Source organism: Rhodamnia argentea, chromosome 1 (assembly GCF_020921035.1).
Source record: "Rhodamnia argentea isolate NSW1041297 chromosome 1, ASM2092103v1, whole genome shotgun sequence".
NCBI classification, from domain to species: Eukaryota; Viridiplantae; Streptophyta; class Magnoliopsida; order Myrtales; family Myrtaceae; genus Rhodamnia; species Rhodamnia argentea.
The window spans coordinates 33,827,343-33,849,821 of NC_063150.1; the positions used below are offsets into that span (position 1 = coordinate 33,827,343).

At 40.8% G+C, this 22,479-nt stretch overlaps 1 protein-coding gene across 4 annotated transcripts; it reads right to left on the minus strand.

The window, feature by feature from the left end:
• Nucleotides 1–6,707: 6,707 nt before the first annotated feature.
• LOC115738907 lies at nt 6,708–21,745 on the minus strand. 4 transcript variants are annotated; one of them, XM_030671705.2, is made up of 12 exons: nt 21,481–21,745; nt 20,979–21,116; nt 19,962–20,705; nt 19,087–19,264; nt 18,088–18,997; nt 17,422–17,677; nt 17,143–17,316; nt 16,683–16,856; nt 16,101–16,298; nt 15,896–16,009; nt 15,474–15,742; nt 6,715–6,795 (listed from the first exon to the last, which is right to left on the minus strand). In XM_030671705.2, the coding sequence occupies exons 3-12, from the start codon at nt 20,646–20,648 to the stop codon at nt 6,732–6,734; spliced, it is 3,024 nt and encodes a 1,007-aa protein (XP_030527565.1). In that variant the 5' UTR covers nt 20,649–20,705; nt 20,979–21,116; nt 21,481–21,745; the 3' UTR covers nt 6,715–6,731. The 4 variants fall into 4 exon arrangements, with proteins under 4 accessions (XP_048127987.1, XP_030527565.1, XP_030527566.1 ...); XM_048272030.1 differs by lacking the exon at nt 21,481–21,745 and having other exon boundaries at nt 6,708–6,795; nt 20,979–21,468; XM_030671706.2 differs by lacking the exon at nt 20,979–21,116.
• Between the last annotated feature and the right edge of the window lie 734 nt (nt 21,746–22,479).

Here is a 22,479-nt window from a genome sequence, read left to right on the forward strand (position 1 = left end):
CACAAGCCTTGGTGATGTCTTGGATGTTGCCGAACAAACATAGACCTGTTGCCAACTTATGAGCTATGATTCATCTTAACATGTGCCTTTGCAATTCAAGCAACAGATTAACTCAGAATTTGCATCACTACATTCATCGCACTCCATACTCTTATAGCATCCACAACCGACATATCCCGGGCGACAAAACTTCATATACACAGGAGAGGAACTTTATTTTGATGTAACCCATAAATCAATATATTCGGAGTCTAAAAACACCCCAAAAAACCCATCTTCTTTCTCCTTTGATTACCTTCCTCGCGTATGTATAAGACCGAATCCACTATGTCTTTTTTAAATTGATTAAATTTTGTTGTGAAATAAAATACCTTTAGCATTTGCTACACTTATATCCACATTTCTGTTTTATCTCATAAAAAACCCTCCAATTTTTACTTTTGTTTTAATTCTACAGACCCAATAACAAAAAAAAAAAAAAAAATCCTGACTTTAGCATGTATTCCATTTATATCCAAAACATTTTTTTCTCATAAAAAATTTCAAACTTTAACTTTTGTCTCAATTCCATCACTGTCAGCCTTCCGTTGATAGTCACCGTTAAGTAATCCTGCATGATTTGAATTTGTAACCAAAAAAATCACTTGAAAAGATCTCGCGAGAATGGGAATTTTCAACTAGATGGAAACACCCTGTTTCATATCTCTGACTTTAAAAATGGTATCAAAACGTTTAGTATCAGCCAGAAAAACTTCCCACAGAAATTTGTAACCACTCCAACGAGGATTACCAGCAGAGAAAGACTTTAAATTTAAATATGATTACTCCCAATTTAATAAAAAAGGATAATGCCGATAATAAGAAGGAAATAAAGCAAAGTTTCTGCACCTGGTAATAATGGGATTTCTGCTTGGGAGGTCATAGGACAATCCGACAGTGAAATTTTCTAATTCTGCCCGCGATTAAGTTGGAAAAACGAATGGCTCTTAACTCTTTAACGATATCAAATTTTCCGTGTGGGAGTTGAAAAGGCCTACTTGCGATGTTCGTCCCTTTTCGACAGATCCTCCAAAACACTCGTTAAACATCAAATAAGAAGAGTTTGTAAGTCCCAAAGAGCCATTTTCTTGTAATTTTTTTAGTTATGTTTTGGTAATCGAAACATTTCTTTTTAAATCCTCCATCTATTTACTCGCATAAAATTAGATGTTGTTAATGCATATCGACGGGACAAGAATATAATCACCGCTACGAATCAAATGATGCAATGAAAAAGTTTTCCAGAAAAATTTCGTACGCTTTGGCAAATTGAAAGATTCAGATGTGTTGAGTTTTCATATAATTCGTGAGTTTTAATATTTTTCTCGAGCACGATCAAGATTTATGGAGCGCCACAGAAATGCACCATTTGTCATTTGCATATGATTTTGTAGCTAAGCACAGGAAAGTAGAAAATGCTGAGGCATATTTCTATCGAACGGACTAATGTCATTTTCTAGCACCGTATCAAACATGTCATGTGACTTTGTGAGGTCACCGGGAGAAACAAAATTATAGCAAGTTTAGTTGTTAAAAGTTATTTAACGCAAGTTTTAAGCATCATTTTCTATTTCTACGCCATGTCAAACATTGCTTCTGATTGTGCGTGACTATTAACTTCACTTGAGTAACCTTTTTATTGGATAACACTCTTCAGTTGATCTCGGCCATATATGGTGGAAATGCATTTTGAGAAGAGTTCTGGTTTTTGTCTAATTAAACGAGTGAATGTTTGAACATGTCAACTAGAGGTGGCCGGTTTCACGGAATCACCGGTTCCTAAAAAAGGTGGAACCGGAACCGCCGGTTCCTAGGCCCAATAGCTCTTTTTTCCGGGCCTTCTCCCTTTGTTTTTTTTTTTTAAAAAAAACCGGGTCGGAACCGGAACCGGCCCTTGAAAGCCGGTTCCGGGCCCCGGTTCAATATTGGCCATGTCTAATGTCAACAACTCTGGTTACTGTCTAATGCCTATTGAATTCGTGGATATGCCTTGTATGTAGTGTTTTGAAGTTTATTGATGTGAGAGGTCGTGTGTGAAGTCTCTCTCGTGTGCGCATGAGTTCGGGCGCGTCCTCTAATGTTAGTACAAGACAAATTAGCCGAGGTTTTTTTTTATGTCTATTCTTTGTTTTGGCAAGAGTTCATACATATTTCTTATCGATAACAATATATCACAAAGAAAACTATTGCATATCTTTTATCGGGACTTTAACACCCGCGGCCAAGAACCTGGCAATTGGGCATGGCCACTTGAGACCGGCCCCAAACTGTCGGGGTCCTGAGCACAGTTGCCGGGAGCTCGAGCATTGGTGTTGAGGCCCCGATCTTGGCCTCCGGGACGTTGGTCCTGATGCCAAGGTCCTAAGCCTTGCCGCTAGGGGTTCAAGCATGCTTCGCAGGATTCGAGCCCGGGCACCAAGATCCTTGGCTTAGCCTAGGCCTCTAGGCTTGAGCACTAGGGTCCAGTATTTGAAAAAAAAAGAATTGGATTTGAGACGTGAAATGATTCTTCTGAATTATACATATTTTTCGTGAATTATGGAAGTATTTTTCGTTTTTCCTTAAACGATACAAATGTAGAAGAACTTTCTGCAAAGTCAAAAGTACCAAAAACAAAGAAGGAAATTCTTCTTGGAACCGAGTTCGGTAAACCGAAAGCAATCGCAACCATGGTTTTGTACTAACCGTTCAGTCAAGTCAAAGATGAAAGGACCCTCATGATCATTGGCACACCGAAGGGGTTTTTCTTTTTTTTTGTCAAAATAGGTCTTATTTTTTTTTACCAAATTAGATTAAATTTGTTTTTATTTATTGATTTGGGTCTCGCGCGGCAGTCAAAGTGCCACACAAGACATACTGCCGTAAAAGGCACTTGCCTTTTTTTTTTTTAACTTCTTTTTTTTGTTTTCTTTTAACCATTTTTTTATTATTCAATTTGTTATAACCAGTCATTAACTTCAATAACATTCTCCCCCCGGCCACTTCAATTCAGTGGAATTCACAACCTTCGTCTCCAGCCCCGCAATGTCGAAGCCACCGTCGTCTTCCGCGACCTGTAACAATAAAGCGCGAACGCGGAAACTGAGTGGAAGATGCAGTTCTTGGCGTTGGGGACTAAGATGGTGTCCTGGACCATGGATGCGATCATCGAGTCATGCACCACGATAGCGCGCCTCGACTCCGAGGAAAGGGAGTGGACGAGCAAGGCCACACAGCCGCGGAGCAACAAGGCGGCGCCGAACACCTGCGGAAGGCCATCTCAACTAGCTCCTTGAGCTCGTCCATGTCCCGGCCTCGTCCGCAACCAGCTCGTCCATGACTTCTCGACCCCGCCCTTCCTATCTCTTGCCCCCCTAATTCGTCTCACAAGTTCCCGTCTCACCTCCAGCCGGCGTTCAACGCCGCCTCATCGCTCCGTTGCCCCGCCACCTCGTTTGTCCACTCTCTTTCCTCAGAGTCGAGGCGGTCATCGCAGTGCATGACTCGATGATGGCGTCCATGGCCCAGGACACCACCTCAGTCCCCAAAGCCGAGAACTACATCTTCCACTTGATTTCCGCATTTGCGCTCAATTGTTACGCATCGAGAAAGACAACGGCGGCTTCGACATTGCGGGACTGGAGACGAAGGTTGTGAATTCCACTGAATTGAAGTGGCGAGGAGGGAATGTTATTGAAGTTAATGGCTGGTTATAACAAATTGAATAATAAAAAAAATTAAAAGGAAAAAAAAAGAATTTTTAAAAATAAGGCAAATACTGCCGCACAAGCATTGTGTGGCAGTCCAAGTGCCGCACAAAGCTTGGGCGGCATTTGGACTGCGGCCCCAGTCTCGTACGGCACTTTGACTGCCGCGCGAGACCCAAATCAATAAATAAAAAAAAAATTAACCTGATTCGAATTTTTTTTTTTAGACCTATTTTGGAAAAAAACCCCCACCTAAGGCAGGGCAAATCTTCAAAAAGCAAACAGGATGTTGGTTGATTATTGACCTAGACGAGAACTATATTTCCTCTAGTTGCTTTTTGGTGTAGCCTTGGTTGTGCTTATATAACCTTCTTGTAATACAAGCAGTGAAAGGAAGAGTTAACTGCCATGAAAAGAAACGGGGAATCTGTGGACAATGAAGAGTTTGTCCCCGACACAAAGAAGCAGAGGGTAGAGGGTGCTTGAGCAATAATCTCGTCCTTCATCCTCATTAAATGCAATAGATCATTACTTGGATTAAACCGAACTAGTCAAACATGATATTATTCTTTCCTTTTTTATAACAGAAATAAAATTTCAACGCGCTCACATACATATATAATTCAAAAGCAATTCTAATTCAATTAGAATTCTTTGGATTTCTTTCCTATCAGCTTAACGAAACCGTCTCTATCTTTCAACCTGTCAAATCTTAATATTATTTCCGACCAAAAAAAAAACAATCCTCATATTACCCTCATATTTACGGTGATCCTTTCTCTTTGAGTGCTCAAACATTATGTATTTTGCTATATCTCTCTTTCTTCGTGGAGTTCTTGAGCATGATTTTCCACAAGCTTAGGAGTTGCACGTGAACACGAGATGCTAATGAATATTACGTTCGATCTAGCTCGAGGTAGAGCACATATATATATATATGCAGGTATCCTACATTGGAACGTGATCCCGCTCGTCTAGGAAGGCAAAAGATAACAGTTATTCTGTCGACTTCAACTGTACTTCTCTCCACCACGGCCGATCCTTGCTCGCGGTCGTGATCTCAAATTGATATGTTCAAGAGTATACCTGCATCAGAAGCTCTTCAGTCACAAAATGATGGTACCATCTCAGAACATGAGAGAGAACTTTGATTGCATATCACTAAAAAAGCTGAGAAGACACTCTTAGATATTCGTAAGTTCATTATGGGCAAGCTCGCGCCTCTTTGCAGAAGCCGTATCCCTACATGGCCTATATGGAGTTACCCTTCAGAAAAGCCAAATTGGCAATTTTTTTCTTTTAACATTTCCTGTCCTATTCCTAAACAAAGGAAACTGGGTTTTCAACACGCAATTGAGTGCAATGACCATTTAGCTACAATCACACTCAATGCGTTTAGAACTCTTCACAGAGAGAAAGACTACATGAATGAAAAAAGTTAAAATCATTTGGTCCGGTCCTGTAACCCTAGAACCGGTAATCGGACCGCCCGGACACCGGTTCTAATTTTAAGGACCGGGAACCGTACCACTAGTGTGGCCCGAGTGGTTCATAATTTGGTTGGTCCGACTTACTCGCCCTCAATTTTGTGTGGAAAAGCCAAGCAATATGTAGCATTCACTAAAATGATTTCTTTTTCTCCTCTATTTGCTCCTCTCTATTCAGAGAGGAGTTAAAACGGAGACGTCTGTATGATCACCTTCCAATTCTATATATTTCACTTTTTTTTTCTGCGATTTCTTCCTTGTTATTTTTGGTTTTCAATGTCTATTCAAGAGTTGATAAATATTTCTTATGAATAACAAGATATCACGAAGAGAAGTGTTGCATAGCACAATCGGGGACCTCAACACCTGCAGCCAAGAACTCGGCAGTTGGGCATGGCCCCACGAGATCGGCCCCAGTTGTTCGGGTCCGGGGCCCAACCGTTGGGAACTCGAGCACTAACGTTGAGGTCCTGATCTCAGCCTCGGGGGACCCAGGTCCTGGCACCGAGGTCCTGGTCCTCGCCATTAGGGGTTCAGCCCGTGGCTTAGCATAGGTCCCCTAGGCCTAAGCACTAGCATGGTGTCAAAAAAGCCCGCGCCAGACGGGTCGGCCTCGCCCAAAAATTCACTTAATTTTTGGGCCTTTTCAGGCTAGGCCGGTCCTCCGCCTGACTTTTTTTAACACAAATGTTTTCTTTTTAATTTAATTTATTTTTATTTTTTATTTTCATATTCTTTTATTTGATGGGTTTGTTAATTGATTTTGATTCCAAAAAAAGAAGAAAAAAAAGAATCAGACCATAATCCGGCCCGGGTCGAGCTTGGTACTGTTATGTTTCGGGCCGGCTTGGGCCGGGCCGAGACCCGATCCGACCCAACCCATTGACACCCCTAAGCACTAGGGCCTAGTCTTTCTTTAAAAAAATAATTTTGAAACCATGGAGTCATTCCTCTGAATTTAAGGCCATGTTTTTAGTTAGTTATTGGAGAATTTTTCGCTTTCCCTTGAACAATCTGGCCAAACGTAGAAAAACAATTCCGACAAAAAAAAAAAACTTAGTCAAAGTAACTGAAATAATTCCCGACAGAAGACTTTCAGCAAAGTCAAAAGTACCAACAACAATCAGGCAAATTCTTCTTGAACCCGAAACCATCACAGCCATGGGGTTACGGAATTTCCTGGCCAGTTCATTTGTAGTTTTGTACTAACCGTTCAGACAAGTCAAAGATGAAAGGCCCATAGAAATGGGGCGTTTGAAGATCGCATATTATTTGCACAAAAAAAAAAAAAAAAAGATCGCATATTCACTAAATGCGTGAATAATTGCCTCTTTTCAAATGAAACTATATCTCGTTTCCAGGGTCAGATTCTTCATTCGGCAAAACTTAGTACTTGCTATAATAGGGATACTATGTTGAAACTTCATAAATAAAATGCATATATTAAGCTGACCTGATTAATTACAGGGGTAGTATATAACTGGGAAGAACAAAAAACTGTGGGAGCAAGGCCTAGGGACTATTCACCATCGCTCCACACTACCTTGAGGAGTCGATATCTGTCAACCTTCCTGCCACTCTTTCTTTCAGAGCATCCAGTTTGGCAGCCGTGAAGTGGGCAAAACTCAGCCGCCATCGTGGATGATTGAACCTACCGGAGAGTCCAATTCGCGGAGCTCATCGTGGCTGGTATAAGGTTTTCTAAGGACCGATGACCCTGTCCTCGGCAAGGTTTGATTTCCCATCTCTCGGATGGTGGTGCCCAGTGAAGATGCTGGAGGTGGTGCATATGCTGTTGAGGATGCAATGTGTGGGATACTTGTTATCAACTGTTCGTCTTCATCAAGGTGATCCTGGATAAAGATGAAAGAAGCTTCGTCTTCCAGTCAAATGATAAATACGTACAAATTATTGCAGCATTTCAACTGGATGAGGACTCGACGGAAAATGAATACACGACGCAGCAGTATTTACCCCGAGCGACTACTTGAATGAGCTAACCTCGGAGTCAAGGGTATCAATATGAGTGCCTCTGGCACAGGATTTGGAGAGTATTCATCTGGCACAAAATTGTCGAGAACACTCTTGATCAATGGCACACCAAAGGCAGGGCAAAACTCAGCTGCTGACTATCAGTTAGAATTACGTGTCCCCTAATGAGCCATCTCGCAAGCTCTCAGGTAAAAGCATTACATGCTCTGGAATCAGGAGATTGAACTTTCTGGTGAAGAATTATTGTCATTGCTCGAGAAGTTTGCGCGGAAGTTCCATTGACGAGTGATAAGGTAAGGATGAAAAGGGTAAAGAAAAAAGAAAGGCAGCTGCTCACCGCATTTTTCAGTTGTATGGCAGTGCTACAACCAGATTTTCTGGCTGGAACATGTAGCACCCTCGGATGTGGTCAGAAAGATCCATTGGCATCTCGTCGTCTGATCCACGCACTTGTTAAGAGGCAATTATTTATTTAATTTTTGTTTGGTTCATATTCACTTCAGGATAAGATTTGGTTCGGTTTAAGCTTACACCCTAATGGTTCGGTTCGGTTCGGTTCGGTTTTTCAAGAAAACCGAACATCCCTACCACGTAGTATGGCGTTGAAGATGGCAACATCCAGTCTACCCACCAACTGCTCCATTACCTGTAAATAGAATACAAAGCACTTGTTATCAGTCTATGGCTCCATTTTACCAGTAAAAGATGTCCACGGAAGACAAGCATCTGGTGACATATTTCACAAAAGCATAATATGATTAAAAAAAAAATAGACTGATTAACAACATGAACAAATACTATCTGGTCCCAGGTCACTGGTAAGCGTTTACGCTTCTAGGAAGTTGCTCTATGCACAGCTTTCACAAACGCATACAATGCACCGGGCTCAATTGCCCAATGCATATCAAGAGAGAATAAGGAGTGGATTCATTACAATGGGACAAAGCCTTTCACGGGCATCCTTGAAAGCCATCTTCTTGACATCAACAGAAAAGTTTCCATGGATGTTCCTCAAGTTTGAACATTTGCCAAGGGAATGAGAAATATGAAACCGCACTCACACTATCGAGACAAAACGATATTGGAAGTGACATGCAAGCGGGCCGAGGTGGGGCCTAGGCAGCGGAAGCTCGACACCGATGAACCGGGGGATGTGCAATGTCATGACGACCAAGAACAAAGAAATCCACTTTGTTTGCGAGGGACACAATGAAATGGCTCGGTTATGGGTGAGGGGAATCAAGCTCGTGATGAGGGAAGCCATTTTTGGCAAGAGCAAACGGAGAGCGTGATTTGTCGGGGCTTCAAGGGATTCGCGGTGTATATGTATTAGAAGCTGAAGGAGATCGCCTGATCTTGCTTGCATTTTTTCCTCAGTCATCCTTGTAAAACCTTTCGGTTTATTTTGCGATCGGGAAAGAGGGTTTTCTTGAGGATGGCATACTAATAAGCCCCGTTTCCGATCTTTTCTCTGCATCATAACAGAAGTTCCTAGACATTGCAACAGCAGTAGCTACATGAGCAAGTGTTCCAGCGTGATCCCACTTCCGACATGAAAGTTGCCGTTGTGCTTTAGCTTCTGTGTTCCTCGTACATCTCACAGTAGAAATTGTCCAGTTCAGGACATAGGGCCACTTGAAGTTGCAATTTAACTTGGGAAGGTGATACAAGCATGCACGTAATTCTCATATTTTGTTGATTAAGTTCTTGTGGAAAGCAAGATCAGGCGATCTCCTTTGCTCCATGCATATACTATTTTGAGTTTAATTAAGCCCAAGCTCAACCAACTTTTTCTTCTTCTTTTTTTCTAGAAACTCAGCCAACTTCTCTGGTCTAATTTGATTTTACTCCGGTTTCAATTTCGTTTTCCATTTTTAAATTGTGTTCTCAAACATAAATAAGAATTAAGTGTTCTAACTTCTCTAACCATTGGGAAGAGTGAGCTACCGGATTTATTCACAACAGGGCCAGTCCAATTCCCGATTCCCGAAATCGAGAGCCAACCTTGAACTATTCGGCTTCCAGCTCTATATCTTGAACTTATCCGTTTTACTCGGGCAATTTGGAATGCCTGTCTCAAGGTTGAACATGGAACTAAATCACCAAAATTAAGTAAGTTTTTTTTTTTTAAATAGAAAATATACATTGAAAATGAAAAAAAATTATATTATCCTCAAACAGAAGAATTAACATACATATTGTATATATCATTAAATAACACTAAAACAAGGAAAAAAAAGCCCGTGCTAGTTATTGGGTCAACAGTGGTTTCTAGTTCCAAAAAATGGAACTCGACCATAATAGGGTAGGTTTTAGGTATTAACCACAATCGAACTGATTACCCATAGTAACCACGAAACGAAATAATAAAAAAAAAACACCAATTTCTACAAATTCTCATTCTGGGTAGAAGCATAATTTACTTTTAAGCTGTATATACACTTCCTTAATTTTGAAAACAATGCAGTCACAATTTTTATTAGGGTGCGTTTGTTTGGAAACAAAATTATGATAAAGGAAAACGCTTTCTGAGAAATCATTTTTCAGGAAAAGGATTAGTTTTTCTTTATTCGGTGATATTATCTCATAACTTTATCTCAACCCAAAAAAATTCAAACTTTTCAATTTATTTTGTTATTTTATTTTATTATAATTTATTTTATCTTTTATTTTCCCTCCTTACTCCGCTAGTTGCCAGACCTCGGCAACAACAAGCGACAGGCCACACGAGGTCGAGCCTCTCCAAATTCGGGTGAGGCTCGACCACGCCGGCCGCATAGCGAGCTCGAGGTAATGTGTGGAGAATGGATTGCCACCACGACGAGAAAGAGGAAGGCGAAGCTACTCGTAATCAAAAAGATCGATGGGAAAAATCATGGAGAGAAGGTCTTGCAAACAATCTAACCCGAGGTAGAATCGACCCCAAGGACAGTTAAACAAAGAAAGGTGTAAGAAGCCACCGCCATCTCCATGTTTCATTTGCGACGGCCCCATTTGACCAAGAGTGTCCAAAGAAAGAACAAGATCAACACATTGCTTGCCTTAGAGGAGGAAGAGCCGAAGCAAGCAAAGAGGGAAGTGCCACTCGGAACCGTAAAGGGTCTCAACTCTGTCAATTTTGTGAAGACCCAAGCACCACCCAAGAAGCCTACAAGATTGCCATTTGTGAAAGTCAAGATGCATAAGGCAACACTCTATGCCATGGCTGATATGGGAGCGTCAAGCATGTTCTATGTCGAGCAAGGCGGTAAAGTGGTTGGGACTTCGTGTGGAAGAAAGCGAACGTCGGTTCAAGGCAGTCAACTTAGATGATGAACCTGCCGTTGCCGTTGCTCACAATGCGTAACTACACGTCAGTGGATGGAAGGGCAGGCTCACTTTTGAGGTAATTCTGCTCGATGAGTACGATCTTATCTTGGGTTTTGACTTCTTTCATAGTGCAATGGCCATGACAAACATGAGAGCAAAATTGATTATCATCATCGACTTGCAATGCCCATCAATGGTACCCATGATCTTTGGTTGACGAAGACAAAGAGCACCTCCACGATCCGACTCGTGGATGAGGGGCCGAGAGCTAAGGAGCTCACAATCGAGTCTAAGCCACAACCTTTGGGAAAGCCAAAGGTAGAGTCGGATCTTCCTACACCAAATCAACATGAGATGCTGGCTCATGTACTCTTTTCAGAAGTGGAGAACTTGCCGGACAACATGGGGTAGCCGAACCGAAGTAGGAGTTCTTCTTGGAACGAATTGTGATTCAAAAGCCGTGTAGCCAACAAGCAGAGAAGCCAAAGACGAAGTGACATTGGAGATGGAAGAATTGCCAACGCCCAAAGAAACCGATGATCCAAGAGAGGGATGTAAGCGAAACACATTGAGCCGAGGGTGCCGAGGACATTGCTTGGATGGGTGGAATAATGTCACGGTTGCAAGGTTTCCCATACAAAGGACCATGTACGATCCAAGAAGACCAAGCCAGTTTCCTAGAGTGTTTTTTGAGTCTTCTAGAATATCCTTAGGGACGGGCGAAACGGTAAATGTATTGTGTTCTAGAGCATCTTGTATTAAATATCAGTAGTTGGTGAATGGAGAGATGCAATCTTGACTGTTAGATTTATAAAAGATTAACGGTTGTAATGAGAGGTCCTCTTATATAAATAAGGGAGTGCTCTCTCTCATTTGCATCCATTCAACACTTAGAAAGCACGAATTGAATTATAATCAAATCGATTTGGGTCGTTTACTAATGTCAATAATGAATGATTATAGAATTCGAACAATTTGAAATTCGCCTCAACTAATAATAATAAAAAAATGTCAAAATTCATTGATTAAACAAAAAATGTCCACCAATTAGTAAGGTTCAATTTCATCTAATTTGTAAGGATGAGTTCTTTATTTTTATTTTTGCTGGTCAATAACTATAAATTACAGTTAACTGTTGATCTCTCTTAGAGTCTCTCTCTAAATACATCATACAATTCGAGCAATTTCTAATTCAGCTCAAATAAAAAGAAAATTAAAAAAATGTTAAAACCCTATTGATTAAAGAGGAATCTCCACCAATTAGTAAGGTTCAATTTAATCAAATCTCTCTATCTATTAGTAAGGTTCAATATGATCTGATCTCTCTACCTATTAGTAAGGTTCAATTTGATCCAATCTATAGTAATGGGTTGTTTATTTTATTTTATTTTTTGTTAAGTCAATAACTACAAGTTCCAATCCAAAGGAAGCCTAAGTCTAGTCCTCATCCAACTTGCTAGAACCCCTATTCCTTTGCTCATAATCAAGATCAACAAACAGGGCAGGAATCGTGCAATTCCAAACAAGGGCAAAATGCAACCAGAAAGGTATACATGCTTACAAGGCAATTGTTTTGTCTCCTGACGAAACTCAAACATGTCCTTACAAACAGCGCTCAACGAATTATCTAAGGCGAGCAATTCCTCAATGATCTGACTGGAAGCCCATTAATTGCGAACATCGACGTGAGGGCGTACCGTAATGATTGGGACCGTTCTTTTCGAGTTGCTACATTAGCTGCTGAAGATTGGAGGCAGTAAAGTAGTTGCCAAGGTTATGTTGCTGGGATGTAGATGGAGCCACACATGACGGGGTTGTTGTGAATGATGAACTATTGTTGGTACACCAACTCTAAGGGTTTGGAAGTAGTTGTAGAGGGATTGTTGTTGTTGCTATCGTTGAAGGTGGAGTCATCGGGGATACAAAATACAATTTAGAATGTATGTCAAATATTGATACAATGTTGTTGTTGCTATCGTTGAAGGCGGAGTCATCAGGGATACAAAATACAATTTAGAATGTATGTCAAATATTGATACAATATTGTTGTTGCTATCGTTGAAGGCGGAGCCATCAGGGATACAAAATATTTTGAGCATCTAAAACAATATGTCTCAATAATAAATAGTATACTGAGTTTGACATACATTGTAAATTGGATTGATTTAATAAAAATATGAAACCTAGCATTTTATTATTTGTTAATAAAAAACGTAAATAGATACAATATATTTTGAGCACATAAAACAGTATATCTCAATAATAAACAATATGCCGAGTTGGACATACATTTTAAATTGAATTGACTCCATTGCATAGATTTATCTTAAGAAAAACATGAAACCTAGCATTTTGATATGGGTCGCGCTTTTATTACTTCTTATTTGGCTTAAACACTCCCCTTTGTAGTGCAGTGACTCCATTGGCCCTTTTCACCTTTACAATGTTGTACCCAGAAATAATCAAATGTGAGGCCCATTCGGGTTTATTTATTTATTTCTCCTTTCTCTTCCACTTTACTTTTCCTTCTTGGTATTTTGTTGACTTAGGATGCTGTCTCGCCTCCAATGAAGGTTTATTGACAGAGTTTCAAGCTCCTTATCATCCCATATGTCCAATTGCAAATGCATCGGGGTTGTCCTCTTCACGTTCCAATCTCTAATCGTGTTGTTTGTGAGCTCGAGCACCTTGGTCAATTTTTTTCGATTCATGAAAATCATTATGATAATCAAAGGATCGCCGGAGAGAATTAAAAGCCCTCTCTTCATTGGTAAATCTCGTAATGATTCTCTCGAACCAACAAGTCACAATTTCAAGAGGGCTCTTCCAAAATTCTTGCTGAATGTGGCAAAATCCACTCGCTGACTCGAATGGTGATGGAATTCAGATTCCCCCCACTAGTTGCAACGCGACTCTCTCTCACGTCTTGATAAATCATCCGCAATCGGGAAATCTAAATCTTCTGAAATTGTTCTTTGAAAGCCTGAACTCCAGCGATCTCCCGATGCATTTGGTCTCGGTCTGATTAGCATAGTTAATCCTTGCCGTGCTATGGAGGCTCAACACCAAGGCAGAGCTCTACAAGGAAGTGTCTCACTCTCCTACCTATGCCACGAGAATAATTTGAACTACATGAACCTTAAAACCGGCTCGAGGACAAGCAGGTCGCGAGGCACTCGAAGAAAATGAGGTAATACGTTGCGAGTTATGCGATTGCGGTGTAGAACAAAGTCCTCTCGTCCCTACTAGAGGTGGCAGCCAAGGGATGATTGCCGGAGGTAGCAGGGGCATGTCTCTAGATGTTCAATGCAACGTTCGAGGAGCAGCGGAAGGCAAAAGGGGATGTCGTGGACCGTCTAGGCGAGAAGTTGAGGGACGAGATTAAGCCATCCATCTCGAGGAAGCTCCGAGGAGGAAGATGAAGAAGCGGTAGTGATACGCTTCTATACAAGCGGGAACAAGGAGGAAAGTGGAAAAATAAGAAACAATTTAAAAAAAAAAAAAAAAGACCTCAAATGGGTCTCACATTTGACTCCGTGGGATACAAGCATTTTTTTTTTTTTTTGGGTCGGATGACACAAGCATTCAAAGGGGGAAAATCGAGGGGTAATATAGTTAGTACATCATAAAGGGAGGGTTTGAGCCATGTGAAGAGTGGAAAAAGGGCCCCCCTTCGATATTTGTTAAGGAAAAACGTACGTAAATGCAATATATTTTGGGCAGTAAAATCAAAGCATGAAGTTAAAGGTAAATCCCCCTTGTCTCAGTAGCTTTCCTCCGTTATCCGGGTTCGACCTTTTTTGTGCCATCGATTTTGTGTGGGAAAGTCTAGCATGCTATTTACGTAGCACTCACTAAAATGATTATAATTTCCCCTTCACTTGCTCTTCTCCCGTCATAGAGTAGTTAAAAGGAGACCTCCATATGATGAGGTTCCCATTGTATATAGTTCACTTTCTTTCTTTTTTTCTTTTTGCGATTTCTTCATTTTTCTTCCTTTTCCTTTTTGGCATTTTGTTTTGACATGAGTTGATAAATATTTCTTATCAATAACGACATATCACAAAGAAAAGTGCTGCATATCTTAATCGGGACCTTAACACCCACAGCTAAGACCCCGGGCAGTAGAGCACGGCCACTCAAGAATGGCCCCGACTGTGGCGGGTCCTAGGCCGGCCGCTAGGTACTCAGGCACAAGTGTTGATTTTGATCTCGGCCTTAGGGGACCTAGGCCTCGATACTGAGGCACTGGGCCTCGCCGCCACGGGTTCAAGACATGCCTCGCGGGACTTGGGCTCGGGCATCGTGATCCTCGGCTCAGCTTGAGTTACCCAGGCCTGAGCACTAGGGTCCAATCGTATTTTGAAAAATAAATCCCGAATTCTAAATGATGAAGTCCTTCCGAGCTTAAGCACATGTTTTTCGTTAATTATGAATGAATCCTTTTCCGTCTTTTCCTAATCGATCCAAACATAGAAAAATGATTCCTGACAGAAAACTTTCGGCAAAGTCAAAAGTACCAATAACAAGCAGGGAAATTCTTCTTGGACCCAAGTTCGGTGAACCCGAATCGATCATAGTCGTGGCGTGACGAAATTTCCCGGCCAGCTCATTTGTAATAACCGTTCAGTACGGTCAAAGATGAAACGCCCCTCTGATAGAAAGGCGCGGTTGAAGATCGTAGTTTCACCAAATACACGAGTAATTGCCTCTTATCAAATAAAATTAGATTTCGTTTCCTGAGTCTATTCTTCATACGGAAAATCTTAGTACTTGCTATAGGGGTACTTTCTTGAAACTTTCTATATAAAAATGCATATATTAAGCTGACCGGATTAATTACAGGGGAAGCATATGAATGCGAAGAACGAAAAACTGTGAGAGCAAGGCATAGGATAGGATGAACTATTCACCATCTTGCCACACTTCCTTGAGGAGTCGATATCTGACAATCTTCCTCCTTTCGAGCATCCAGTTTGGCAGCGTTGAAGAGGGCGAAACTCGACCACCATCGTGGATGATTGAACCTATCGGAGAGTCCAATTCGTCGAGCTCGTCGTCGCTGGTATAGGATTTTCTAAGGACCGATGACCCTGTCCTCGACAAGGTTTGATTTCCCATCTCTCCGATGACGGAGCCGAGTGAAGATGCTGGAGGTGGTGTATATGCAATCGGTGATGCGATGTGTGGAATACTTGTTATCAACTGTTCGTCTTCATCAAGGTGATCCTGGAAAAAGATGGAAAAAAGCTTCATCTGCTGTTTGATCAAATGTTAAGTACGAACAAATTATTGCAGCATACTGACTGGATAAGAACTCAACCGAAAAAAAAATACGAAGCAGTAGTATTATTCCATAAGTGACTTCTTGCATGAACCAACCTCGGAGTCCAGGGTCTCAATAAGTGCCTCCGGCACAGGATCTGGAGAGTACTCATCAGGAACAAAATTGTTGAGAATCCTCACAATCAATGGCACGCCGAATACAGGGCAATACTTCAAAAAGCAAACAGGATGTTGGTGATATTAATAACACAGGAGCAGACATACAGACAAGCAGAGAGAGATAGAAGTCTGAGAGCAATACCTCTTTTCTTGCACTTCTATCAGCCAGCATGTCCAAGGGAAGCTTCATCAGATCACTCAAGGCATTAAGGAGAGGAAAAGCTTTGAAAGATGTACCGCCTTCCTGTTTCTTGATACCGTCAGTTTTGTTCCTATCTTCAGGAGAGTCATCCTCATCAATGTCAAATAAGTCAGCCAGCCATCTGGACCAGTTCCCAATCTAGTGACACGAACCAATAAAAAATATACCTCATGTCAGAAATGTAATTCTCTTGTCAGTGTATAGGAAGTTACGAAAGAATTAGAATAGTGCCTTAAAACTTTCAAAACAATCACATGAATTCATGCCTAGTGATCCAAATAGTCCAGTATCCTTTTCATCGCCTTTATAAGCTTGTTCCATCTCAGCTACTGACAACTAGTTAGGATTGTGTGTCCCCTAATGAGACATAAACTCTCAGATAAAAGCATTACATGTTCTGGAATCAGGAGATTGAACTTTCTGGAGAAGAGTTATTTTCATTGCTCGAAGTTTGTGAGAAAGTACTTGACGAGTGATAAATAAGGATGAAAACGGTAAAGGGAAGAGAAAACAACTGCTTACTGCATTTTTCAGTTGTATAGCAGGCCTAAATCCAGATTTTCCAGCTGGAATAGGTAGCACCTTTGAATCACTGATGGGGTCAGAAACAGGATCTGTTGGCATCTCATCATCTGATCCACGCAGTATGGCGTTGAACATGGCAACATCTAGTCTACCTACCAACTGCTCCATTACCTGTAAATAAAATACAAAGCACTTTGTTATTAGTTTATGGTTTAATATTCCCGGTCAAAGATATACAGGGAAGACAAGCATCTGGTAACAGATTTCACAAAAGCATAATACAATTACAAAAGATAAACTGAAAATTACATGAATAAATACTATCTGGCCCCAGGTTTACTGGTAAGCATTTATGCTTTTAGCAAGTTGCTCTATGCACAGCTTTCAAAACAGATACAATTCACCGGACTAAATTACCCAATGCATATCAAGAGACAATGAGGAGTGGATTCATTACCAATCTGGCCAGTAGAGGCAAGCATCCACATTCGTGACCTCCAGCACGAATGGGACAAAGCCTTTCACGGGCATCCTTGAAAGCCTTCTTCCAGAGATCAACAGAAAAGTTTCCATGAATTTTCTTCGAGTTTGAACCTTTGGCAGCAGAAGGCTGCATGTGTGGAGTCACAGTCTGTTGTAGAAGTAGGAAATCTTTAAGCAATGACAGAAAAACATGGAAACTCCATCAAGGTATTAAAAGCAGCTACTGCAGCATAACTGTCAAAAATATTTTCACCTGCCACCACACAGATTCAACTATTCGCAAAAATATCCAGTTTTCAACCCCTTCCAGTGCAACTGTAAAGGCCAATGGATTCTCCCATACATCAGCATGTTCTGACACATCGTATCTGTCTATCCCATGAACAGAAGAACCAACCGATGTTTCCTTATTTACATTATTGCGTCCACATTCTTCACCAAGCAGTTTGCCCGCAGCAAGAGTGATGATTGCTCTCAACATTATTGCATTGGACAACCAGAAAGTTAACCTGCAACAAAAGACAACTAAATGACAATCATTACCTGGAAAAGAAGACAAATTGTGGAAAATTCAGCAATTCACTGGATGGGAGTCTGGTTTTCTTGAGTAAATATGATTACACTTTTCTTGTAGAGTACAGTTAGTGACATTATCACATCCTCTTTTACGCAACCCAGTATATCCTGCAGCTTCTGCAAGATAATGGTAGAAGAAATTCTCCTGCTGAAGTAATCACTTGACATGAATCTCACACGACTTATCGACTATTGATACTGAGGAGTCAAGCTCCCATGGTTCGTTTACTATTCCTTTTAACTGACAATAGTTGAATTCACAATAGCATGGCAAGAATATCTGCCAAAATCTGCAAAGTCAAATTGTTCCATCATTACTTTTACTGTTGAGGTTCGAAAGTACCTCGGCACATCATTTCCACATGCCTTAGAGACCAAAACTAGTCCAGAAACAACCGCTCTGGCTGCACTCTCCCGCTTAGATGGAGAATTTAATTTGCAAGCGTGGAAGTAGAATCTAGAAAGTCGCCGAGCTGGAGAATGGACCTTGTTTGAGGAGCTTCCATGCTCAGCAATAACCGAATAAAGGCTAGCCTCAATAGCAGCAGCTTCCCTCAACTCTTCCTCAAGCATAGCAATTCTGTTTTCCAACTTGGCTTCATTGGCAGAAAAGTTTGCCAATTTCTTCTTATCATTTATTGCAGAAAAAGTAGCACTTTCGTCGTCATCTTTGTGTGGGTGAATCCATTTTACCTCTTTTGCAACTGCGCTCTTAACAGGCAGTTTAAAGTTATCAGATGGATTAGATAACAGGTTCACATCTTTTTCATGTTTTAGTTCATTGCTATCAACAAAGTCGCCAATCTCATCTGCAGCATCTCTCAAGAAGGCAACCTCTTTTCTGGTGTCACGCTTTAGAAAACCTGAAGCTACATCTCGAAAATGTTTCTTCTTTTTCAGTGTATGCTCCGCTAGGCCATTTTCTTTCTGTTCATTCTCATCTTTTACTGTCAAGGAACCTAACAGCACATGTAGGGGTGGAGACAGGCCATCTTTATTTGAACTCCAATTGCTTTCATGATCTCGAGAGAGGGTGCTTCTTAAAAACTCTGTGTTATTATTCCCCTTGGAATTTGGAGCATTAGACGATGACCCATTGGAAAAGCTTCCAAAAACATCACCTTCGCTTTCTGCTCGAGAGCCCTCTCTAATCCCATTGCTTTCATCGGGAATTCTCTGACAGAGCTTATAAGCTCTTGGTTTCGGCAAACTTGTGGTTTCCTCGATGTGCAACTCTCTCATATCTTGGAGACCTGTAAATGAGAATTAATATTTGAAGATAGTGGATAGCTTCCATGTATGAGATTAGCCTTTCTTAAGAAATGTGAGAAAAGAAGCGAACCTTGAGCAGAGTTGCTGGTGTCAAGTAAGTCTGTAGATGGTGAAGAAAAGATGGCTTTTCCACGTTCACTTGCTTCAGCCGCAAAATGTTTTTCCTGGCTTGAAGTTGCTACTTCTAGTAGTAGAGCATCTTCTCGATTAGCAACTTGTTTGCCATTATCTGATGTTTTTGGTTCTCTCTGCGCACCAAAAACAACAACAAAATGAAGAATTTATAAGATGCGAAAACTACGTTATCGGTGATGTAATATCCTCGGCTAGCAAGAATCTGTTATGCCCACGATTACTTCAGGAAGCAAACTCCTCACATGCTTTACACACACACACACACAAACAAAAAAGAGAGAGAGAGAGAGGCTAAAGTGTATGAAATATCTGAAGGTTCCTACCAAAAAATGTGTATGCATATTATCCACCATGGTGGAAAATTCGCAAAACAACAACGAACGAGCCCCTCAATTTGAAATTTCAAGATCTAGTAATTCAAGCATGAAAGCTATGATGGTGAGTCACACTTCAAGTTCAGGAGTTTGCACACATGGTTGGGTTACCAAACTGGGAAGGGGTTTCTAGATTCCAATGACTATCGTAATAGTTAAACAAAACAAAGCCCATATGTTCATGATATCCCAATTCTCAAGCAATGTATGAGGTCATTGGTCTCTAATGGAAGCAACGTCTACCGGCAATGTCAGCCCCCTTCCTGAACGAGAACTAATGATGAAAAGTTTCTTGACTGGAGTATACAAACTAAATAAGATATCAAAAGAAGTCCACGGCCAAGAGATGACCAGCCGGCTACTAGCAGGACAAATCTCCATCATCAGGAAAAATAAAACCAGCTAAAAGAGTTCTCTTGAAATCATTTCAAGGTACCTTATCATCTTGAGACAGTAAGGTGACAACATTTTCAGGAAGAGAGGTGGAAGTGATTAGCGATGAATGTACAGGAACATCACCATCTAAATCATCATCAGTGAAGGATGAGATCTTAACATCCTCATCATTGCCCTGAGTCGAAACAGATCCGCTTCCAGGCTTTTCAAGAGATACTTCCTTCGAAAGTCCGCTCTTTGGTGAAGAGCTGGAGCTATCCACATCACAGGGCTGAATGCTAATGTAAAGCATAGGTTGTGCCACATTTTTCAAGCTTTTCTTACAGCTCACGGGAATGCTAGCATTTGCAGTCTCTCGAATAACCCCATAATCTGCAAGGTTTATCACAGCAGATCCCAGCAGTTGACCTTTCACTGCCCTGTTCTTTAGGGACTCATATAAAGAGAACTCCAAGCAGTTCTTCTGGAAACTATCACTGCTGCTTCTTCTCTTGGACGTTTCCTTGCACAAAGTAACAGAAAGCTTAAATGATTCGCCAATCACGATCATTCCATCCTCGGCACTGCAAGGGAAGTATCCCGAACTATCGTTGTTTTCCCATTGAACCAAAAGAGATTGAGCTGATCTCAGAGATTGGGGCCAGGGCTTAATCTGTTGTACGTGGATAAGGTAATCGACTTGAAACGCGACGCTTTTTCGGCTCTTTGATCTCAACCCGAGAACCATTTTCAACAGCAAATGCTGATCAAGCCTCAGTTGACATTACCATCCATTGCAGCATTCCTACATCCACAGGATATCCGGATATCAATTCATAGCATAGATAGGATAAAAACCAGGAAGTAGCACAAAATGTGCTCAACAGCAAACACCCAAAAGGATATAGACTCATGCAAGAAGCAGGATGCTTGAAACCAGAAGAGTCTCGCCCTTACCCGAAGAAAGAAGGAAAGACTTAGGCACTGCTGAAACAGCTCAAACTATAAAAGCTACTTGAAGAATGAGAAATTAACCCAATAAAAAAAAAAAAACACTACAACTCTTAGGTACTGCCACCTTACTCGATCAGTTGATTGATAGTATTTCCATTAGCAGAAGCTTTCCGCTTCATTGCGTCTGAAGTGTAGAGAAACCCAATACAAGAAGATAAAACCAGAGATCAAGCCAATCACCTAACCAGCCCCTAAGCTTTACCTTCTAGAGAGAAAATCAGACGCGGTGTTACCAATATAAAATTCAGAGGAACATAGTAAGGACGCGGTATGCACATCAGCGAGAGCATTTTAAAAACATAAACTAATAAATCCTAGTCAAAATCAATAATCCACCAAACACAAGTCTACAAGATCTGCATTGCACCAGTGGATCTAAAGATAACGAAAAAGAGCAATAGGAATAAGCCATCTCCCTTCCTTTACGAAATTAGGAAAAAATACCAATAAAAGAAAAAACAGATAGAAAGCCATCGAAGCAAAATCAGCAAACGCGAAGCTGAGAGACGATGGCAAATGCGAACATCAAAAGACGGTGGAAATTGAAATGCAGGGTATTCACGTACGAGTACCATCGAAGCGAGTCGACCAGTTGTTGTGGAGTCGCCATTAGAGATAGAGAGAGAAGAGTCGCGACACGAGGAATTCTCTGCCGGGGGTGGGGAGAGAGAGCTGTCAGAGCAGAGGCGAGCTGAAATGTCGCAGCTTTTAGATACGAGTGCGCTCTCACGGGTGAAAGCAACAGTGGGAAGCATTTGCTTTTTCAGTGAGAACGGAATCTGAAACTTGAAACCGAAAAGGAGATGGGAAAAGGGTTTGATTTTCAGAAGAAGATCCCAAAAAAGCTCAGGAATATCTAGGGGCGCATGATTTTAGAGTAAAATCGAAAATAGATCCGTCAATGTAAATTGTAGTTTCCAGAAACTTTCAAACATGAAAGAAAATGATTTTGGCAAGTAGCTTTCAGGTGTCATTTTTAGCGATATTCATGACTAAGATAAGTTTTTGTGTGTTTTTTATTTTCTGTCCGGTACGATCCTGCAATATTGACTGTGTAATTTGAAACCAGTAGTTTGAGCTTTTATTTTTTACGCTGTCCATGACTGAAATTTTTATTTTGTTAATTTTTCATATTCTTTATATGTCCGGTTAGAATATTGTAACAGCCAATATTGATCATTAAAGGTGATGGTTCATTACAATTGTTCAATTAAGAGTACATGTAAAATCTAAGTAGACCCTAAAAATGACTTTGGAAACACTTGTAATGGGATAGATTCTTGGTTTCGAGGTATGTATGATAACTTTCAACTTCAAAAAATTAGAGAACTAATTTCAACGGATTGATTTCACGTGGAATCTAGACCAGCCGTTGAATTGTTCACCCTTTAAAATATCTCACATTTGCAATGCAAAATGCAATGCCAGCTCTACTACTTTACTTTTTTAACCCAAGAAAAGGTGAAAATGAGAGAGAGAGATAGAAGTTGGGGATAAAATTCATTTAATTATAATTGATATATTCTCATTAAAATAAGTTGGTCACATTATATACCGATTCGTGC